The sequence below is a fragment of the Medicago sativa genome, chromosome 3 (genome assembly GCF_051527215.1).
Source record: "Medicago sativa cultivar Bolivia chromosome 3, Bolivia_mono, whole genome shotgun sequence".
Lineage (NCBI taxonomy): Eukaryota > Viridiplantae > Streptophyta > Magnoliopsida > Fabales > Fabaceae > Medicago > Medicago sativa.
The window spans coordinates 70999775-71018605 of NC_140751.1; the positions used below are offsets into that span (position 1 = coordinate 70999775).

The following is an 18831-nucleotide window of genomic DNA, read 5'->3' on the forward strand; positions in this document are numbered from 1 at the left end:
ATAATGAGAGTAGAAGTAGAAGTAGATAGATAGATAGATAGAAGTAGAAGTAGATAGAAGATAGAAGTAGATATCAGATATCAGATAACAGGAATCACTAAATTATTTAAAAATTGTAGTAAGTTATGGTCATTTTAATCTTTGAAATTCTTTCGTTAGAGGAATTAGGTGAATGTTAAATGCATACGTGTTGTGCCCACGTAAGCCAATTTTAGGACAAGACAGTCCAACCTTTAGCCAAGTAAAACAAGGGCTTTAGGCTAAAAATGGGAAATTGCTTTTAAGCCCCTAAACTTGATCACAACCCTCTAAAATTTCGAACATGATCCTATATGTAAACATTGGAAATTGCGTTTGGATGCTCTTAAAATGTCTTCGGTTTGAATCCTAAAGACTTCATTTTTTCTTTTGTGTGTAATGTAAAAATTTCTCCTCTTATTTATAATAATGTAAGCTTCTTTTACTTAAAACATCACATTAACATTTGTTTTATGTTTTATCCGGAGACTATTATTGTACCGGTGGTCTTCTTCCTCAACCCGATCAAACCTGAGAAGGGAATATGATGAGAGAAGAGGAACTTCCTCTCTAAATGATAGACAAATTATAACAATAATTAGTTATTATCCCCTATCTCATATAGTGAAAACATGTATCCTAATTTTTTAAACTATCGTTGTGGGAGAAAGTCTATAATTTAAATGGTTGGAGCTGATAAGAACTCAGACAAAGAGTTCTCTGTCAAAGGTAACTAAATTGAAGGAAATATTCAAATATGGGCAAACTTAATCATAAAATATTACTAACAAATTTAAGTTCATAAGTTCCCAATATTTAATATTTATTTCAAAGTTGCCCCTCTTTTTCTCTCCTTCCTTAAATACAAATAATGTTAAACTTAATCATAAAAATCATGCATAAAAAGAACACTAACTATAAACAAAATTGTAACTAAATAGGAAAAATATCCAACTATTTTTAAACTTAAATCATAAAATTCATTACTAGCAAGTATATAAAAAAATAATCCAAACAAAGTTATTTTACTATAATAGTATTACCATAAGAAGATTATTAAATATAACATAATATCATTGAATGGCCATGATATTATGCTTAATATTTAAAATTAATCTCACGGGTGAGTTCAACATCAATAGTTTGATTTTATAGCCAGAAGGGATATGGTTCAAATATAATAAGAAACAATTGTAAAATGATCATTAATGTCGGCGTTACAAATAAAATCGCCCTTCCCAAATAAAATTGTATAAAAAAAATAAAATCTCTTGAGTAATGTAATATCAAAATGGGCACAAAAATTTTCTCCAAAAAACTCTAATGTTGTTGCTTTCACATGATTGAACTCAAACGTGTAACATCTTCATTTCTTTCGCACACTTTGTGCACACTTGACGCGGTTCCGAACACCTATCATATATTTCCCTCTACAAAGGTAGTCAATCCTTTAATTGACTGGTTACATACTAAGGTAACAAACCCGATTCCTATTAAACTTCATAAATAATTTCAGACTTTGTCTAACATGCAAAAAAAAATTAGTCTTGCATCATGCACGCATTAAAGTAAAATTTATTAATTCAATTGTCAAAATGACTTTATGCATTATACAAGATTTGCCTATATTCTAGACCGTAGACTTTACCATAATTTCATCCCTAAATACTTACTACCAATTTCATCCCGAAATGTGATACACATTAGCATCTTTTTTTCCCCTTCTTTTCTTGTAGACTATCCCTTGCATCCGTAATTTGTAGTGACAATTTGAAATCATGATTGAAAATGGTGAAGCATGGTAGCAACAATTTCATCTACACCACACAGGTGTCTCGTATCAAACTCAACATTAGTTGTACTTTGATGTACACTGCTCCTTTTTTGGGACCCCAAGTGTCGTGGATGAATTGAAAAAAATAATAATCATGTTATACTCCACGTTCCTATTCTTGTAGTTCCTTACCGTACATGAGTTAGGCAAGAAAACAAAATAACAAAAAACCATAAATCAAAATTATATTTTGCTATACTTTTCCTTCTAATACATTTATTATTCATTTCTTTTCAACTAGTCATGATATTAACTCTCTTAATGTATATCATCTTGGTGATATCTTTTTTCTTTTTGAAAGTAAACAAAATGAAAAGGAAATTAAGATATTTGGATTCCAATTTGTGTTGCATTATTACATGACACCTTGTTACAAATTCCCCAAATAAGCTAAACATGTGGGACACGTAGCATTTGGTCCTTTTTTATGAGTCACCATCTCTTAGCTGGAAGAGATTTGTTTGGATTTGATGCTTGATTGCTTGCAATCAACCCTTCCCTTTTAGTTGGGCCACGGACACTAAATTCATTTTCTTTCTTTTTCACATTATTTTTGGGATAATATTGAATTTGACCTTAAAATAATAATAAACAATTATCAAGTCTTCTTTAAACATAATTAGCTTACCTAATATTGAAATTAATTAGGATAAATGCTATGTAGCTTCCTTGATATGGTTATATGACTATGCTATTCAATGATCTTCTTTTTGACAAACTATTATATATATATATGGTACTATTTTTCTTTTATGAAACTATATGGTGCATATTTTTTTTTGAACTATTATATATTATGGTGCATATAGGTTGCAACAATAAGTGGCGACAACAGAACAAAATCAGACTCGAAAATGTTAGAAAGAGAGATATTTTTATTGCTATGATTGTATTCAACATATATCTCCATATTCCACAGTCAATCCAGCTTTTTGGTCAACTCCAACTAATTTCCACAAGAAAGAAAGATACAGAGAGTACGAAATTAGATATTCAGAAGCACACATGTAGAAAGATACAACATGATAAATTTTTTGGCATTTGTGTCTTGTTGATCTAAGTATATAGTTCTTTTTTTGGTACATGATCTATATCAGTATATTGAACAATGTTAATAAGTGATGCCTTGAGCCCCATTACCATATACAACATATGCCTGAAAAAGTGTGTAATATATATATATATATATATATATATATATTTAAAATTTTAGGTAGCTTGAAATTTGGTTACAAAAAAGTTCCTCCTCAACCCAGCAAAAAATTCATCCAAATTATAAGATTTTTGTATTAGGATCTCAAAATCTATAGTATTAGGTAAAATTATTATCATATATATCATATTTACAAATGTGTACATCAGTACAAAATCATGCAATATCTAATGAGATCATTTAAGATAAATGAATTTGTCACTTTTGAAATATGTAATTATGCATAATTAAAATTTCATAGTTAGATCACCAAAAATCATAGTGTAATTGTTTGTTTGTGTGTAACATGAATCCTTGCCCTACCTTAGAAAAAATATATATAACCACGGTCGGTGCTGGTTTCATGTGGCAGTTATAGTTCCAACCAACAATTATATCATCCTACCTGAAATTTTGGCACATCAACAATTACGTACAATGCTTTCTAATTTTCTCAAATTACATATTGTTGTTACTTGTTAGATATAACAATTAACAAAACCCAAAATGGAGAAAAAATGTGACAAAATATGTGCGTATGGGAAAAAATAACAAGAACTTTGTGTGTGTACAATGTATTGATCAATGAATGCACGCACGTAGCATCCACGTGTTATTATAATTGTAGGGGGACAAAACAAAGAATCTATAAAAACATAGTCAAGATTCAAAAGAAATAAGAGGGAAATTAAAGACTAGATAAGATGTTGATCCTTGAAGCATGCTGTTAGCAATTCCACCACTCATCTAATTCATGGTCCTTCTATGCTGAGGTTATATTCCACTCTAGAGATTTCATGAATATAAATAATATCCATAATGAATAATGTTATAAGAAATTCGTGTGTGAGAGTGAAACTTGAAAAACCATTCATCATCCAAAATTACTTGTAATTAATTAGTTAGTTAATTAATAAGCAAATCATTTGACTAATTAGGAGAATGAAGTATCAGATTCTGGCAAAGCTGCATGTCAAAGACAATGTGAGTGGAGGAATTAAACTTTTAATCTCATCAATAATACTTGATCCTTTGTTGATTATTGCTATGTCCTATTGATTATTTGAATGCATTATTTGTATTATGTTTTAGTGCTGTATGTAACACAATTCAAGATAAAAATGTTTTTTTTATTTAAAAAAAAAAGATAAAAATGTCCTTTTCCTTCCAAAAAAAAAAAGATAATAGTGTCCTTCTCATTTTTCTTGTAACACAATTTAATAAATTGTCTTTCTCATTTTTAATATATACTATGATTCAATTTTCGTTCCTCAAAAGATAAGGAGGTGATTCCTTCAGTTATATTATGGGTTTTTTCTTTTTCTATTTTAGTGAAAACATAGAAATCTGCTCTTCCCCTAGCACAAAACACTCGCGCGCCTGCAGCTATGGCCAAAATGCCCCTGCGCTAGTTAACTAGCGCAAATGTAAAATAATGCGCAAGTTAAGTTAAGTTGCGTGAGTTAAGTGGCGTAAGTTAAGTTAAGTGGCGTGAGTTAAGTGACGCACAATAGCTATTTTTTTTAATTTATTTACTATTTTCAAATTATTTTATTTACTTTATTCTAAAATATTTTTTTAACTTTATTCTAAATTATTTATTTTCTAAATTAATTGTTCACTTTATTCTAAATTATTTATTTGCTATATTCTAATTTATTTATGCACTTAAAATAAATTCGAAATTAGAAAATAAATTTGATTTTATTTATTCAATATTTATTTATTCAATAGATAATCATAAACATAAAATAAATGCAAATATAAATACAAATAAAAAACAAAATTAATAAATATAACTCTCGTTTTATTAATATCATTCAAACATTACAATAATCAATACATATATTTTATTTGAATTCACTAATCTACTTATTATCTTTTACCCTATTGGGGTAAAAAGTTATTTTTACCCTCTTCGGTATATAGCAATAGCTCTTGGGGGAAAATAGTGATCAGTCCTGTTGGGGAAAAAGACATCAATATCCCTTGAGGTAAATTTAAATTTGGTTCCTTTTATACCCCCATGGTGATTCTTTTTACCCACGGTAAAAAGATTTTGGGAATAAAAGGAAGCAAACCTAATTTTACCTCAAGGGATGATGTCTTTTCCCCAACTCGACTGACCACTATTTCCCCCAAGAGCCACTACTATATACCTAAAGGGGTATAAAGAGCCTAGAGACTATAAAAGCAAAAAAGAAGAAGAGAAAGAAGGGGAGAGAGTGGGAGGAGATAATGTGAGGAAAAGAGGAAGTTTATGAGGGTATTTATAGGTAAAAATGATAACCTAGTTTGTATCTACCATAAATATGGTCAAAAAAACGTGTAAAAGTGGTTAAAAACGTGTTAATTGAATGGTGAAAACCTGAACAAAGTGAGAAAAAAAACGTTTGTTCTTCAGTTTTGACCACCGGCCAACTTGCGTGAGTTAACTCACTCACGCAAAGGCTCAGTGGTGCGTGACTTCAGTCACACAGAGATTATAAGGTGCGTGAGTTAAGTCACGCAGCGTTACTTAACTCACGCAGGGGTATATTTGGAAAACATGCTGGGCGCGAGTAAAATGTGCTGGGGGAAGAGCAGAATTCGAAAACATATCACTGTAGTCCAAGACTTTAGCCCAATAAAATAAAATACATAAAAAGACGAGTTTAAAAACTATATCACTATTTTTTTTCCATCTACTCTCTCCTTACGTGTCATACTCAATTTTGAAAATATCATCGTTTAGATTATATATTTTGAACACATTTTTGAAGATTTTTGGATTATATATTTTGAAAATGACTAAAACTAAAAAATCGTTTTGTAATTAATACGAAAGTCTCTGCTGACCACCGTAATATCCTCACATAAATTGCAAAACAATTTTGAAGATACTATGAGTGGCAAACAACGACTATGATATCATAACCACTCCTAAAATGAAATTTAAGACAGAAAATTGTATAATCAATAAAAAGCTAAGAACGAATGAATGCAAAGCTATTTATAGCCATAAAACGTTCCTAGACATTGCCCTTTGACCAACGATGGTCTTTTATACAATGGTCTGTTGAGGCAAAATCCCTAATTAATTTTAAAGATAATAAACTTTAATGATTAAGGATTAAATGGACTTTGATTAATTCCTTGGTATTTAACTTGTGCTCTTGAGTGTTTTACTAAGACAGGAACAAGGTTTAAATCATACCAAGATACAAGAAATCAAAGGACATTGAAATCATGAACTAACTCTGAAGTTCAGAAAGTTAGTTCAGAATGTTGATCAGTGAGTTGATCAGAACGTTCTGATGAAAGTACATAAGGGTGTTCATAAGCAAACCCAGATTCATCAAGAACATGAAGAACATGCAAGTACATTTGACATGAATAAAAGGTCCAGAAAAGTACATCTGCATGGATCTATCAACAAATAAAGGCATGAACAAGGAATCATGTAAAAAGGATCTTTAATGTTCGTCCAAGACTATGAACATTAAAGCACTAGGAATATTCCAATGAGAATTTAATCCTAGATGTTGCATTCACTGCACTTCAGTCATGTCCTTACTATTATGATTGATTACATTAAAAGCTAGTCTTACAAATCATCCTAAAGTAAGAACAAATGGAACATTCTGATGGTCAGAATGTTCATTTCTGCGCATGCTTCAGCTATGAACAGTGTAGTTGGTGAAAAGTTAGCAAGCAAAGCAAAAGGAGATCTTGCATCAGAGATAACATGTCCTCTGAACTGAATCAAGCAGATTTCTTAGAAGCATGAGCCTGAAGCTGCAGATCCACTATCTTCTCTCTCTCTCTCTCTCTCTCTCTCTCTCTCCTGCACAAAGTCCAAGACATATTTGGTTCAACTTTATCTCACCTTTTCCAGCAACTTTTGATGCATATGGAGAAGCTACTTTTTGGTGGATAAAACCCAACAAATCTCATGTCACGTACTGGATAAGCCCAGAAATTCATCAAACATTCATCATTGATGAACCCAGATGAAGAACATCATGAATATCAAACATTCTGATGAAGAACACAACAACATTCTGATGTTCATCATGGGAACACAACAACATTCTGATGGTCAGAATGTTCACCCAGATTTTCAAGTAAAAGCTTGTGGGGCCCAAGACACGTGTCATAACACCATTGGACACCTTACAACGGCTATATGAGCCCAAAGACTTTATAAATACAGATCAAAGGCTCAACATTACTTGCACCATTGCAAAGCATACAAGAAAACAACTTGATTTTGTTTGAAGCTCTTGCAATCTGAAATTGATCAATCTCTAAGGCTTTCATTTACTTAGTGCACATCAATACTCTCTGTTATCTCTAAGATAACTTCTCTTTCTCTCTTCTTGTCTGTTTGATTTACAAACATTCAAACCTTCATACAAATTGTAACAAAGTCTCATCTAGCTTTAAGGGTACTAAAGTGTTAGTTTGAGCAAAGGTTGTAAAAGTCTAAGTGGGTAACTTAGCAACAAGGTGCAAGCCTGCTGAGGCTTAGAGAATACAAGATTGTAAGTGTTCAGGTGAACATAGATTGTAAGGTGCAGGATTTGAGAGGTTATCTCAAGCATCATAGTGGAAACTCTCACAAGACTGTGAGGAGTGGACTAACCCACATTGGGGGAACCACGATAAATTTCTGTGTGTTTATTCTCTCTTCCCTATACTCTTTATTTACTGCAAACACAAACACACGCTTACACATTTAACTTGATAAACTGTTTCTGCACTCAGACATCAGAACATTCTGAAGTCTGTCACAAACTTAGCCATTCCAAGTTTCCACTTGAGAATTAATTTTAAGTTACAGGATAATTTTTAAAGGGTCACAATTCAAACCCCCTTCCTTGTGACTATTTTATCTACTTCATGGTCCTCTATTATTGTAGGGATATTATGAATGGTCAAAGGGCAATGTCCCACTCTGCGAATTCGCACCCTCTATCTGGATCCGGGGTTGCTCATCAGAGTCTCATTCTCTCATCTTCTCCTTTAGAGGCTGTACGAGAGGAAACAAACATTCCCCCTCCCCTCCTTTTGTGTATTTGCGAGAGGAAACAAACATTCTCTTCCTTCCCCCTCCATCTTCTTGTACTATAAGTTTAGCTTTATGTAAAGCTCACAACAAGAGTAAAGTTTTGTCTTTAACCTCTATTTTCACCTCAATGTTCACCAAATCATCAAGGATTTTGTTGAACTTTGTCAACTGCTTTGTGATGGTTTGAGACTCCACCATCTTAAATGAGTAGAGTTTTGTTTCATGAATTGTCTATGAGTCCATGACTTTGTCATATACAATGACTCCAACCTTTTCCACATCACCACCACAGTTGTTTCCTTTGTGGGTTCTATAAACACTTTATCTTTGAGGTACAAGACAATGACACTCCTGATCTTGTCCAGACCTCTGCACACCTTTACTGAATGAAGAGTGCTTGCATCTTCACCTTCCATAAATCAAAATCGTTGTCTCCAGTTTATTTCTCGTTATCCCATTTGGTACCCATTGTGCTCATGTAATGATTTGGTTCGATTGCCCCCACAAACGGCGGTGATTGTTGTGAATTCGGAAAAACTCACATTAATACTTTGATGTGTGGGGCAAAATTAGTAGCAACCAAAACCACATAGGTCAAAAACAATAAGACAAGATAAGATAAAAGGAGAAGAAGAACATATCGATATTTGTTTACCAAGTTCAGTCCAAATTTGACCTACTCTGGGGGAGAAAGCAACTCTCCAATTTATTATTGAATAGTTCTTTACAAAGAGATACAAGAGTTACAAGAAATAAGCCTTCAACAATAAACCCTAATTTCTTCCCTTTTCTCGAATCTCTTCTCATAACCAAGAGACTCAATGATTTATCCCCAAGGTGCGTTGAAGTGTTTCCCAACTCTAGAATTTCCTCAAAAGCTCTTAACTTTTAACCCTAAAAGTTCCCTCTTTTGTAACTCTAGAACTCCCACTTTTCCACCTCTTGTTATAACTGAAAACTAACGTCTTGTATATAGGCATCACTCAAATCGTCTTGCACTTCAAGAAATAACCTCGTGTACTACAAGACTTGTCAAAGTAATAAAGTGAAGCAACTAATTTGCTTGTCTTGCACTTCAAAAAATAGCCTTGCAGCTCATATTCCTTGACAAACAAGAAAAAAATTCCAACAAGGTTTTGAGTCACACACAACAATAATGTATGTCGTTGCTTTGATAAGCTAATTGAAAACCTAGTTAAACACGTTTTCAGATTATAATATAATCCAAAAAAATTCAAAAAGAAGTTCGGATTATATAATCCAAACGAGCATTTTTGAAATTGAGTAGGACACGTGAGAAAAGAATAATGTGAAAAAAGAAATTGTCGGACTTTTTTTTATCTAAGTTTATGGGCTTAGCCACTCATAACAAAAAAAAAATATTGCGATCTACACCAATCTTTTTTGCTACCACAACTCTAAATCAACACAAGTTTTCTGATGTATTTATTTATAATACCATCAGAAAATTATGTTTCCAAAACACAAATTTATCAGGTCTCATTTACTTTGTCAAAATATTTTTTATTTTCATTTTTTAAAATATGTGTACATTTTAACGTGCTAATTAGAAGATTTAAGACTCTTGAAGTTAACCATTGTGATTGAGAGAAGATGAATTGCTAGCTAGCGATGATGCATTTCTCAAAATAATGAAAACAATTGTTTTGTCATTTTCGTTGTTTCTGAAAATGCACACAATTATTTACTTCAAGAGTCTATTATATCCTTGTTAGCAGTCCTCGTGAGCTTAGCTATTTTCACAAAGAAAACATGTTGATTTATGGGCATTATTGTGTTTTAGCATTAAAAGCTAAGACCCTGCTTACTTTGTGAAAACATTTTTTATTTTCAGTTCTTAAATGGGTTCATTTTAACTTGTTAACAAGATGTGAGACTTTTGAAGGGAAATGTTGTGAATGAGAGAAGATGAAATGATACCTAAAGATAATGCATGTCTGGAAATAATGAAAACAATTCTGTGACGTTTCCCTTGTTTCCAGAAAGATGCATACAATGGTTCATTTCAAGAGTTTATCTCTTCGTTAGCAAATAAAGTTAACGTAAATTTAGAAAATAGAAAATATTTTCACAAAGTAAACAGGACTTTAGAAAAACATTCTATTGGTGTTCTTCGCCTGGTAAGTTAGGCTCATCGATATTAATGTTCTAGATACCTGCAAAACAGAGAAAAATAGGCTATACTATATACTATAGGACTGTCCAAAAATTGGTAAAATGAAGCCAAGGGGAAGGGGAGATTGGAACAAAACAGGGAGTGTGAGTGGGACTGTCCAAAAAAAACCCTGGTCAAACTTATGCTATCTATATTATATTATGCTATCCGTAATTAACCTTATAATAGTAGCACTATACTCTTGCAATGCAACTGTAATTAGTAACGAAAAGCAAATCAAGTTGTTTGGGTCGCAAGCAAACTCTTGTATGCATTGAATAGTAGCACAAGTTCAGAATTGTCTAATACAATAATTGCATATAATCCCCGCCAAAATGTCAAGTAATATTAATATAATTGGGTAACAATCCTTTAATCCACAAGACCCAAAAATTATGCCAATTGACTTGTAACCCGAGAAATCCGGTGATGTCAATTACTTCTATTAACAAGAAGTAAACAAAAAACAACAGTTATTCATAACTGCTGACTAGCTAAACATATACTCCCTTCTGTATTTTGGCTATGCCATTGGATTTGGAGCCTTTGGTCTCCATGCCTGCTGCTGTGGACCTTGACGTGCTTTAGCAGGTACTGTTGAAGTTGCACCGTTGGAGCTTGCTCCTTGCTTTGAAGTTGCACCATTGGAGCTTGCTTCTGGATTTGAAGTTGCACCGTTGGAGTTTGCTCCTTGCTTTGACGTTGAACCGTTGGAGCTTGCACCTTGCCTGCCATTTTGAAAATGGCGCTGTGACTTTGGGTGTGGGAACACGCCCCTTTGCCCCTGTGGCTGTGGATGAGTTGGATGAGAGTAACCTCCGTTGTAATTTGGAATGGCAGGCCTGACATTATAATTTGGAATGGCAGGCCTGACATTATAATTTGGAATGACAGGCCTGGCAATAAGACTCCACACATGTGCTGGTGCTAGCTGTGTCAGAAGAGAGTTTTGATTCTGATTTTTTGATACAAGTAAGCTGTAAGTCCCTACAAATGCTTCAGCTATCTTTTTCAGCTGTTTTGTGCCGACAGATCTTGCTGAATTCTCCGGTTGCTCAAAAGGATCCTCAACCTAACCAAGTAAAATTCAAATACAAGAAATATCAATAGCAGAGCAGGAGAATAAGACAAGGGGAACCAAACATTTTTGTGCGAGTAATTAAACATAGTCTATCCCCAATCGCACAGAAAAATGGTAAGAGAAAGATATAGTTCAAGTGAGAAGAGTATTACGAATATTGCGTAAGTCTTAGGCAACCATCTCATGTTGTTCTTTATCTGTTCCCACTGTCCACTATAAGTGCAAATTCCGATCTCTGAGGCCCATTCATCGATCTGAGCAAACTGCGGGATCATAAAACATGCTCTGATCATTATAGTAAATAAAAAATGCCAAGAGGGCTATGTTATAGTTTGAAGAAATTCACTATCAAGTCCATACTGTTTGCTTTTCATTAAAAGTACATAATATTTATCACTGCAACTTCTAATTGGAATTTTAACAGATTAGGGAAAGAGACAGGTAATCTAAAAGTTATCAGCTATGAACTGTATGTGCACATAAGAATGCCAGATGTTAAATGGAGAGAGCATAGAAATGTCTTTCGCTGATACTAAAAGTATGTCAAGAAGAGAAAAATTTACCTTTCTTTGGAAATCAATAAAATAAAAAATGCCAAGAGGGCTATGTTATAGTTTGAAGAAATTCACTATCAAGTCCATATTGTTTGCTTTTCATTAAAAGAACATAATATTTATCACTGCAACTTCTAATTGGAATTTTAACAGATTAGGGAGAGAGACAGGTAATCTAAAAGTTATCAGCTATGAACCGTATGTGCACATAAGAATGCCAGATGTTCAATGGAGAGAGCATAGAAATGTCTTTCGCTGATACTAAAAGTATGTCAAGAAGAGAAAAATTTACCTTTCTTTGGAAATCAATAAAAAGTTCAGGCAAAGATTTTCTGTTAATTGGCCTGGACTTGTTTGATATGAACCTGTTTATGTTGGCAGCACAGGTTTCTGCAATAAGATTCTCTGCATCAGCTCTAACACCTGCGGGAATTACATCAAGACAATGGTTATATAAGAACTGATAATGGATTAGACCTAATAACTCAATCCCTAAAAGCAGTGCATGTACAAATTTCTTAACATTGAAGCATGCACACAACATGAACATCTAAAAGAAAAGCATATATTTCAACTTTCCAAAAACAGTTTTAGCTCCTATAAAATTTGCCCCAACATCTCAACGTATAGAATAGTGATACTTCATGCTTGAAATCAGAGATGAAATGTACCTCTCAGCTCATCCACCATATTGTAAGGGTATATATCTTTCAGTGGTGGTAAAATTGCAGGAGCACATGTCTGAAAATGAAAGAAAATGTTCCATGCATCAGAAGACAAAGATCCATTTCTTATTCGCAGAAGACAACCAACAGACAAAACATATTAAAGCGGAAGCATCAACATGTTAACTTGTTACAAATCTTCAAACTGAACCAAGCACCTAGCAGTTTTTACAAGATTGAAACCAAGTGGTTGAGCTCACAGGTTAATGAATTTCAGTGAATGTTGAATCGATCATGAGTACCTGAGTTGAAGTTTTGCCTAGAACAATCATTCTCTAGACTTTACTTACCTTCCACCCGAACTTTGGATTACTAGTGTCCCTTTTCCCTAAGAACCGGAGGGTTGAAAATCAAAAAAGGGACCAAGAGACTGAAGGCACTATCAAATGGTTGAGGGTCTATTTCATGTAGGGAGGGAGATATGACAGAAAGTACACAGAAAAGGCATAACATTCTAGCAAAAAAATCAATCCTAAATAAATAACTTAAATGATAATAAGTATAATACACAAATATTTCCAAGAATCTGCTACATTGACCACCCCCCAAAAAATGGCAAACGCAAATAAGGATAGAAAAATATCACCACATAAAGAAATATGCAGAAGCAGAGAGGTACCTGAAGGTGGAAGATTACAAGTAAACTGAGCGTAAAGGAGTTGAAACTTCCAGTCTTAGAGTTATTGATTTTATGTGCTTTGGCCCACTCCTTCACCTACACAAGCCAGAAAGAATGAATCAAACCCAAGCAATTGTTAGCCCAGAACAGCCACCCAAGTTATTGAAACTTCAGCCACAAGAACGTACCACTACAACCAGATCATGAAAGCGGCCATCTATCCTGTTGATCCAAAGCAAGAATTTGGATTTCATCAAGCCCGACAGGTTATTGATCGAAACATCACAAGATATGCCTTGTCGGACACTTTTAAATTTTAGAATGGGAACTCTTGCACTGGGGATGAACTGAAAGTTCATGTATCCACCTGTAAATCAGTGTTATTGCCAAATGTATTAGGACATATCAAATAAACTTGTAAATTTCATGCATTCCTTTTTGCTAATTATGGTTATAAAACTCTAAAGTAACAAGACATGTTATGCTTAATAAGCACTACTTATAGAGCTCTAAAATCTATAGGAAAAAATATTCAAAAATAGTTTTTAAAATTACTAGGAAGGAACATTTCAAGGTGAATTAAGAAACCAAATTTGTACTTGCACAAGTCACTATTACTAATAAGTGCTCTCTAAAATAGTTGCATAATATGCTAGTGTAAACCCATTTGGTGCATGTATTATTTGTATTTTTAAATTTAGGAGAATCAGGCCAGTTTTGCAGGACTGAGTCAGGCCTCATTTCCAAATTTTAAAAGGTAACGGATACAAAAAAATTGTACCAACTTCCATGCGACAGAAGTTTCAAGTAGAAGAAATTACCTTTCATCCTCAAAGCTTTGAGAAAATTTACGAGCAACGTTTGTTTTTGTTTTCTCCCAGCAGATCCAATATGGGAACCATTTAATAACTGGATTGAAATATCCAAGTCACCCCATCGCGTGAAGAGATTAGATACAACTGACCCAAATGGTTCAACAGTTGCCCCTGTTCCAAAAATTGAGTGCAATTTTAAATTCTTAAATTTCATAACTGAAACAAATAATTTGCATGCTACTATAAGATTCAGGACCCCAAGCCTATTATAAGACAACTTCATACAGAGTATAAAACTTCATGGTAAGTGAATTTAACACATTTGTTTCAAAGTTGGTTGTACTCATGGCAAACAATAAAAATTAAATGTTTGAAAAGTTGTTTTGAGCACAAGATAATACAATTCATCTTAATTTCCATTATTTATTGGAGAAACCTTCAAGCTAATGTGAAGTTATTTCCTACAAGTTGGTATATGGTATCTTTCCATTCTTTAGATTTTTTTTTTTTTTTTGAGAATAGAACCTGAGACCTTGAGAGGAGCAAACTCGAAGGTCCCAAGCCAACACTACCAGACCAACCCAAGTGGGTTCTTTCCATTCTTTAGATTATTTATGAGAATAGAAAAATTTAGTACAACTGTGTAATCGTCATCGTGATACTGTGATAGAACCTTGAGATATCTCGAGGATAGATTCATTAAGGACTATAAAATAAGATTAACAATAATAACAAAGTTAAATGATATGTTGTTTGCAGAGTAAGGCTAATCTTCAACCTTTAAAATTTCCCAGGACAGAAAATTTATACATGTGTTTAACAGGAGATAAAGGAAAAATTATATAGGATGAATGACATAATCAATTGAAACGTCAAAAACCCTCCTCCATACATGAATATCAAACAATAGAAGGAGTGTTGGAAAATGTGTGTTAGAGAATGTGTTAATATCAAATGTTTTAAAATATTGATCAAAGACATTTAAGAAAATAATCAATTATATGTATACAAAGAGAAAGCTCTGAATAAAACAGAGGGAGCTAGTCATCCCTGCCACATAGGTCTGATCCTGTTACTGGGCCACAGCAATGAGACACATTATAGTGATTTAATGACTCTTGTATATTCAATTATGAGTATCAAAACTATGCAATTATATGCACATAAAAAACTCATGCTAATCAAAACATTTAAAATAATGTAATTAGCCCCTGCATGGATCTTCTTTCACCATATACAGAAAACGTGTCTTTAGTTAGCCTAGAACATATGCTATCAAACTGTTTGATCCAAGGTTGTCAGGATCAAGATTTTGACCAAGATCGGAAGGTGGGTAGCAATATCGCATCATGCAAGATCGCAACTACGGTCAAAAGATCCTCTTGTAAGTTTAGTAGGATCGGGAGGGGGATAGCAAGATCACAAAATGTAAGATTGTAACCACGATTGTAAGATCCAACCAAAATGAAAATATTAGTATATAGTGCATAAAAGTTCACTAGTTTAAAAATAGAACAACCAAGTCCATAAAAAAAAAAACAAAAAATAAAAATACTCTAAAGCTTAGACATAAAACAACTAAGTCCCCAAAAAAACTATGCAAATAAACATGAAACAACCAAGTCTACAAAAAAAAATACTTAAAAGCCTAGATCAAATCATGAATGCAGTATTGATCCAAAAAACAAAAAACTGAGCCCCAAGACATATACACAGAGCAATCACCAAGTCGCGAGAGAGTGAAAGGCAGAGATGGTTGTTAGAGGGAGATAATGCAGTTCGAACAAAAAAATATTGGGTTTCTTCATTTCAACTCAACTGGGTCGTGCATGATCCGAGTAAATCCGAGCCCAAAAACACTCAGGATCACGCACAATCTTGCAATTTCAGGATCCAAAAACAATTTTGAAACCATCTTGCATCAATCTTGCTCAAAAAGGGGATCTTGCGTGCAAGTCAGATCGGAAGGGGTGGGTGAGTAGGATCGCAAAATTGTAAGATTTTACTATTTAAATCTAGATCTTGATAAGTGATAACCTTGGTTTGATCCAATCAAATTAGCTTTTAAGGTTCAAACCAGCAAAAATACTTATCCATAGGCATCGTAATATAAATAAAAGAGAATCCTTCCATTTTTATGGAATATCAATTCATTTATGAACCTTTTATCTTACTTAGCTTTAGTGTTAAATCAACACCTAATCAAGTTCTACATTTAAGGAGGCAGAAACAAAACTTTTAGAAATTTACCTCTCAGACTCTCCACGGATTCAGCAGCGCTTCGCAAATCATTAATAATTGCAAGCCGTATCTCCCAATCTTCTTGTGAGGGTGTCACCGTCCGAAGTATATCAGTTAAAACAACGCCCAACATACTATGTGAATTCATTTTCTGTGTCTCAGTGACTCCCAATAGTAACGACAATGGTTTGCAGAACTAAGTGAACAAAATGAAAGCAATAGGATCACAAATCTACAAGCATATGCATCTTGAAACACGCCTCATGTCCTTTGAAATCCCTGCTGGTGCAATTGTTCATAAAGTTAGAGACTGAACTATGTGGTCTATTAAATTCAACATACAGTTAAACATGAAACCTGACATGAATATTTACATGGATGAGAATATAAAATCATTTAATTAATTGATAATTCATAATCCTTCAAAATCAAATCTTGTTGGTTTCCCCCCATGATACCAACATCAGAAGGTATCTAGACATGACAAACAATTAATACGATGTTTATTTCGTATTTAGGGTTTTGACCCAAGCATCAAGCACAATCACAACTAGCTACCTATAATCAATAAATGACATGGATAACTATATCTAAGTTATCAAACACAACATTACAAAATTAGGAGGAGGTTTGAAGTCAAAGTGTTATGACAGAATAAGAGAATAAACAGAATCATAGCAGAATGAACAAGAAAAATGCAAACAGATTTTACATGGTTTGGTCAATTTGACCTACATCCACGCGGACAGGGAGAGAGATTCTTACTTCTCTCCGGAAAATAGATAAGAGAGCCGCAATGATACTCTGAGAAACCCTAGTATCCTTATCGTACTGGTTCGGAATTACAAGGAATATATATAAAGGGGTTGGTTTGCATTGTACTCCTTAATATTTGCGCTCCAAAACCAAAATATTGGGCCGGGTTACTATCCGAGTCGGTCCATTAATGTGATTCAATGCGCGTCCGCATAAAAACGCTATCATGCGCAATCACAAAAAGCTACCTGATACATATAATCCACAATCGACACAACGGTAGAGAATCTTGGAAGCTTAAAAGCGAAGTGTTACGACAGAATTAGAGAAAAAAACAGAATTATAGTCGAATGCACACGTATTCTACATGGTTTAGTCAATGTAACCTACGTCAACGAGGGAAGGAAATTGTCTCCCGTGAAATTTCCAACCAGTGATCTCCCCCACTCAATTTATATTTAAACCATGCAGGTCACATTATTAAAAATTAATGAACCGTATGGATTAACACTGTACAGCCTGCAGTGGATTTCTCACGGGAGAGAATCCCTGCCCATCAACGAACAATAAGAGAGTTTCTAAATTCTTTCAGGAAAACAGATATAGAGCGCCGCATCGATACACTGAGAAACCCTATCACTCCCTTACTGTACCGGTTCAACATTACAAAGAATACATAAATACGATCCGACTCCCACCGTTATCCTAAATATTTTGGACTCCAAAATATTCAATCAAGTTACAATTCAGGTTGACCCATTACCATGAACCTATGCATCTCAACAGAAAAAGGCTACCAAGTATCAACACTATTTGATTGGTGCCAGTGTTACTTGCTCTCTCATAAATTCTTATAAAAAACGATTAATGTTGCCACATTAACATGATTCCTTGATCTCATCTATGAACTAAGATCAATCAATAATCCTGCCTATAAAAACTACTTCTAACTAATAATCATACCAAACACAAAATCAAGAACAGAAATCACATAATTCCACAAAATTCCAATTTTTCTCAATCCAACTCAACCACACAAGCCCATAACTAAAAAAGAAATCACAATCAACAAGAATACAAACAAACCAATCAAAGAGCACCTAAATAATTTTTAAAAAATAAATAAAAACCCAAAAAGATCATCAATATAGAAACATACAGCACTAATAAAAAAACCACAATCAAGCAAATGTAACCCTTCAAATGGGAAAATCGGTGAAAAATAATAAAGGGTCATTGCTAAAATTGTAATTGGCATTACAAAGAGTGATAAAAGAAGCAACTTTACTCGTTACGGTGAGTATGAACAATGAAGCAGTAAAAACAGTGATAACCGTACAAGAGTAACGTTACTTAGGAAGAAGGGTTTTGTTGATTCTATTACAAGAACTTTACATAGTTACCTTTTCATTCAGTCGTTGGATTTGGAGGCGGGAAAAAGGGTATTGAGTTCTTGTTCTTCTTTGTACTTTGAAAGGAAGAAGTGTTGTGTGGAGTGTGATGATTTTCAAGCATTATTCAACAAGAAGAAGAAGAAGTGGGATTTAGGTAACTTTCATGGAACTTTCATAGTACCTTTTTTGGGCCTATCATTGAATCTACTTTGTTTGGGGAATGATTCTTTGAGAATTTTTGTGATCTCACTCACAAATATTTGTACTAGTGGTAAATTTTTTAGGTTGACTTTTTGAATTGGAAAATTTACTTTAAATTAGTATATATCGACTATCATTAGTTAAATTAGGTATATAGATACTTTTATTTAAA

General features: G+C 33.5%; 1 protein-coding gene across 3 annotated transcripts; it reads right to left on the reverse strand.

Moving 5' to 3' along the window:
- Positions 1–10515: 10515 nt before the first annotated feature.
- HESO1 (Nucleotidyltransferase family protein) lies at positions 10516–18603 on the reverse strand. Of its 3 annotated transcripts, none has more exons than XM_085753281.1 (9): positions 18468–18603; positions 16318–16587; positions 14074–14238; positions 13441–13619; positions 13253–13348; positions 12580–12649; positions 12201–12331; positions 11507–11617; positions 10516–11345 (listed from the first exon to the last, which is right to left on the reverse strand). In XM_085753281.1, the coding sequence occupies exons 2-9, from the start codon at positions 16454–16456 to the stop codon at positions 10797–10799; spliced, it is 1440 nt and encodes a 479-aa protein (XP_085609407.1). In that variant the 5' UTR covers positions 16457–16587; positions 18468–18603; the 3' UTR covers positions 10516–10796. The 3 variants fall into 3 exon arrangements, with proteins under 3 accessions (XP_085609407.1, XP_085609408.1, XP_085609409.1); XM_085753282.1 differs by having other exon boundaries at positions 16318–16590; XM_085753283.1 differs by having other exon boundaries at positions 18353–18603.
- Between the last annotated feature and the right edge of the window lie 228 nt (positions 18604–18831).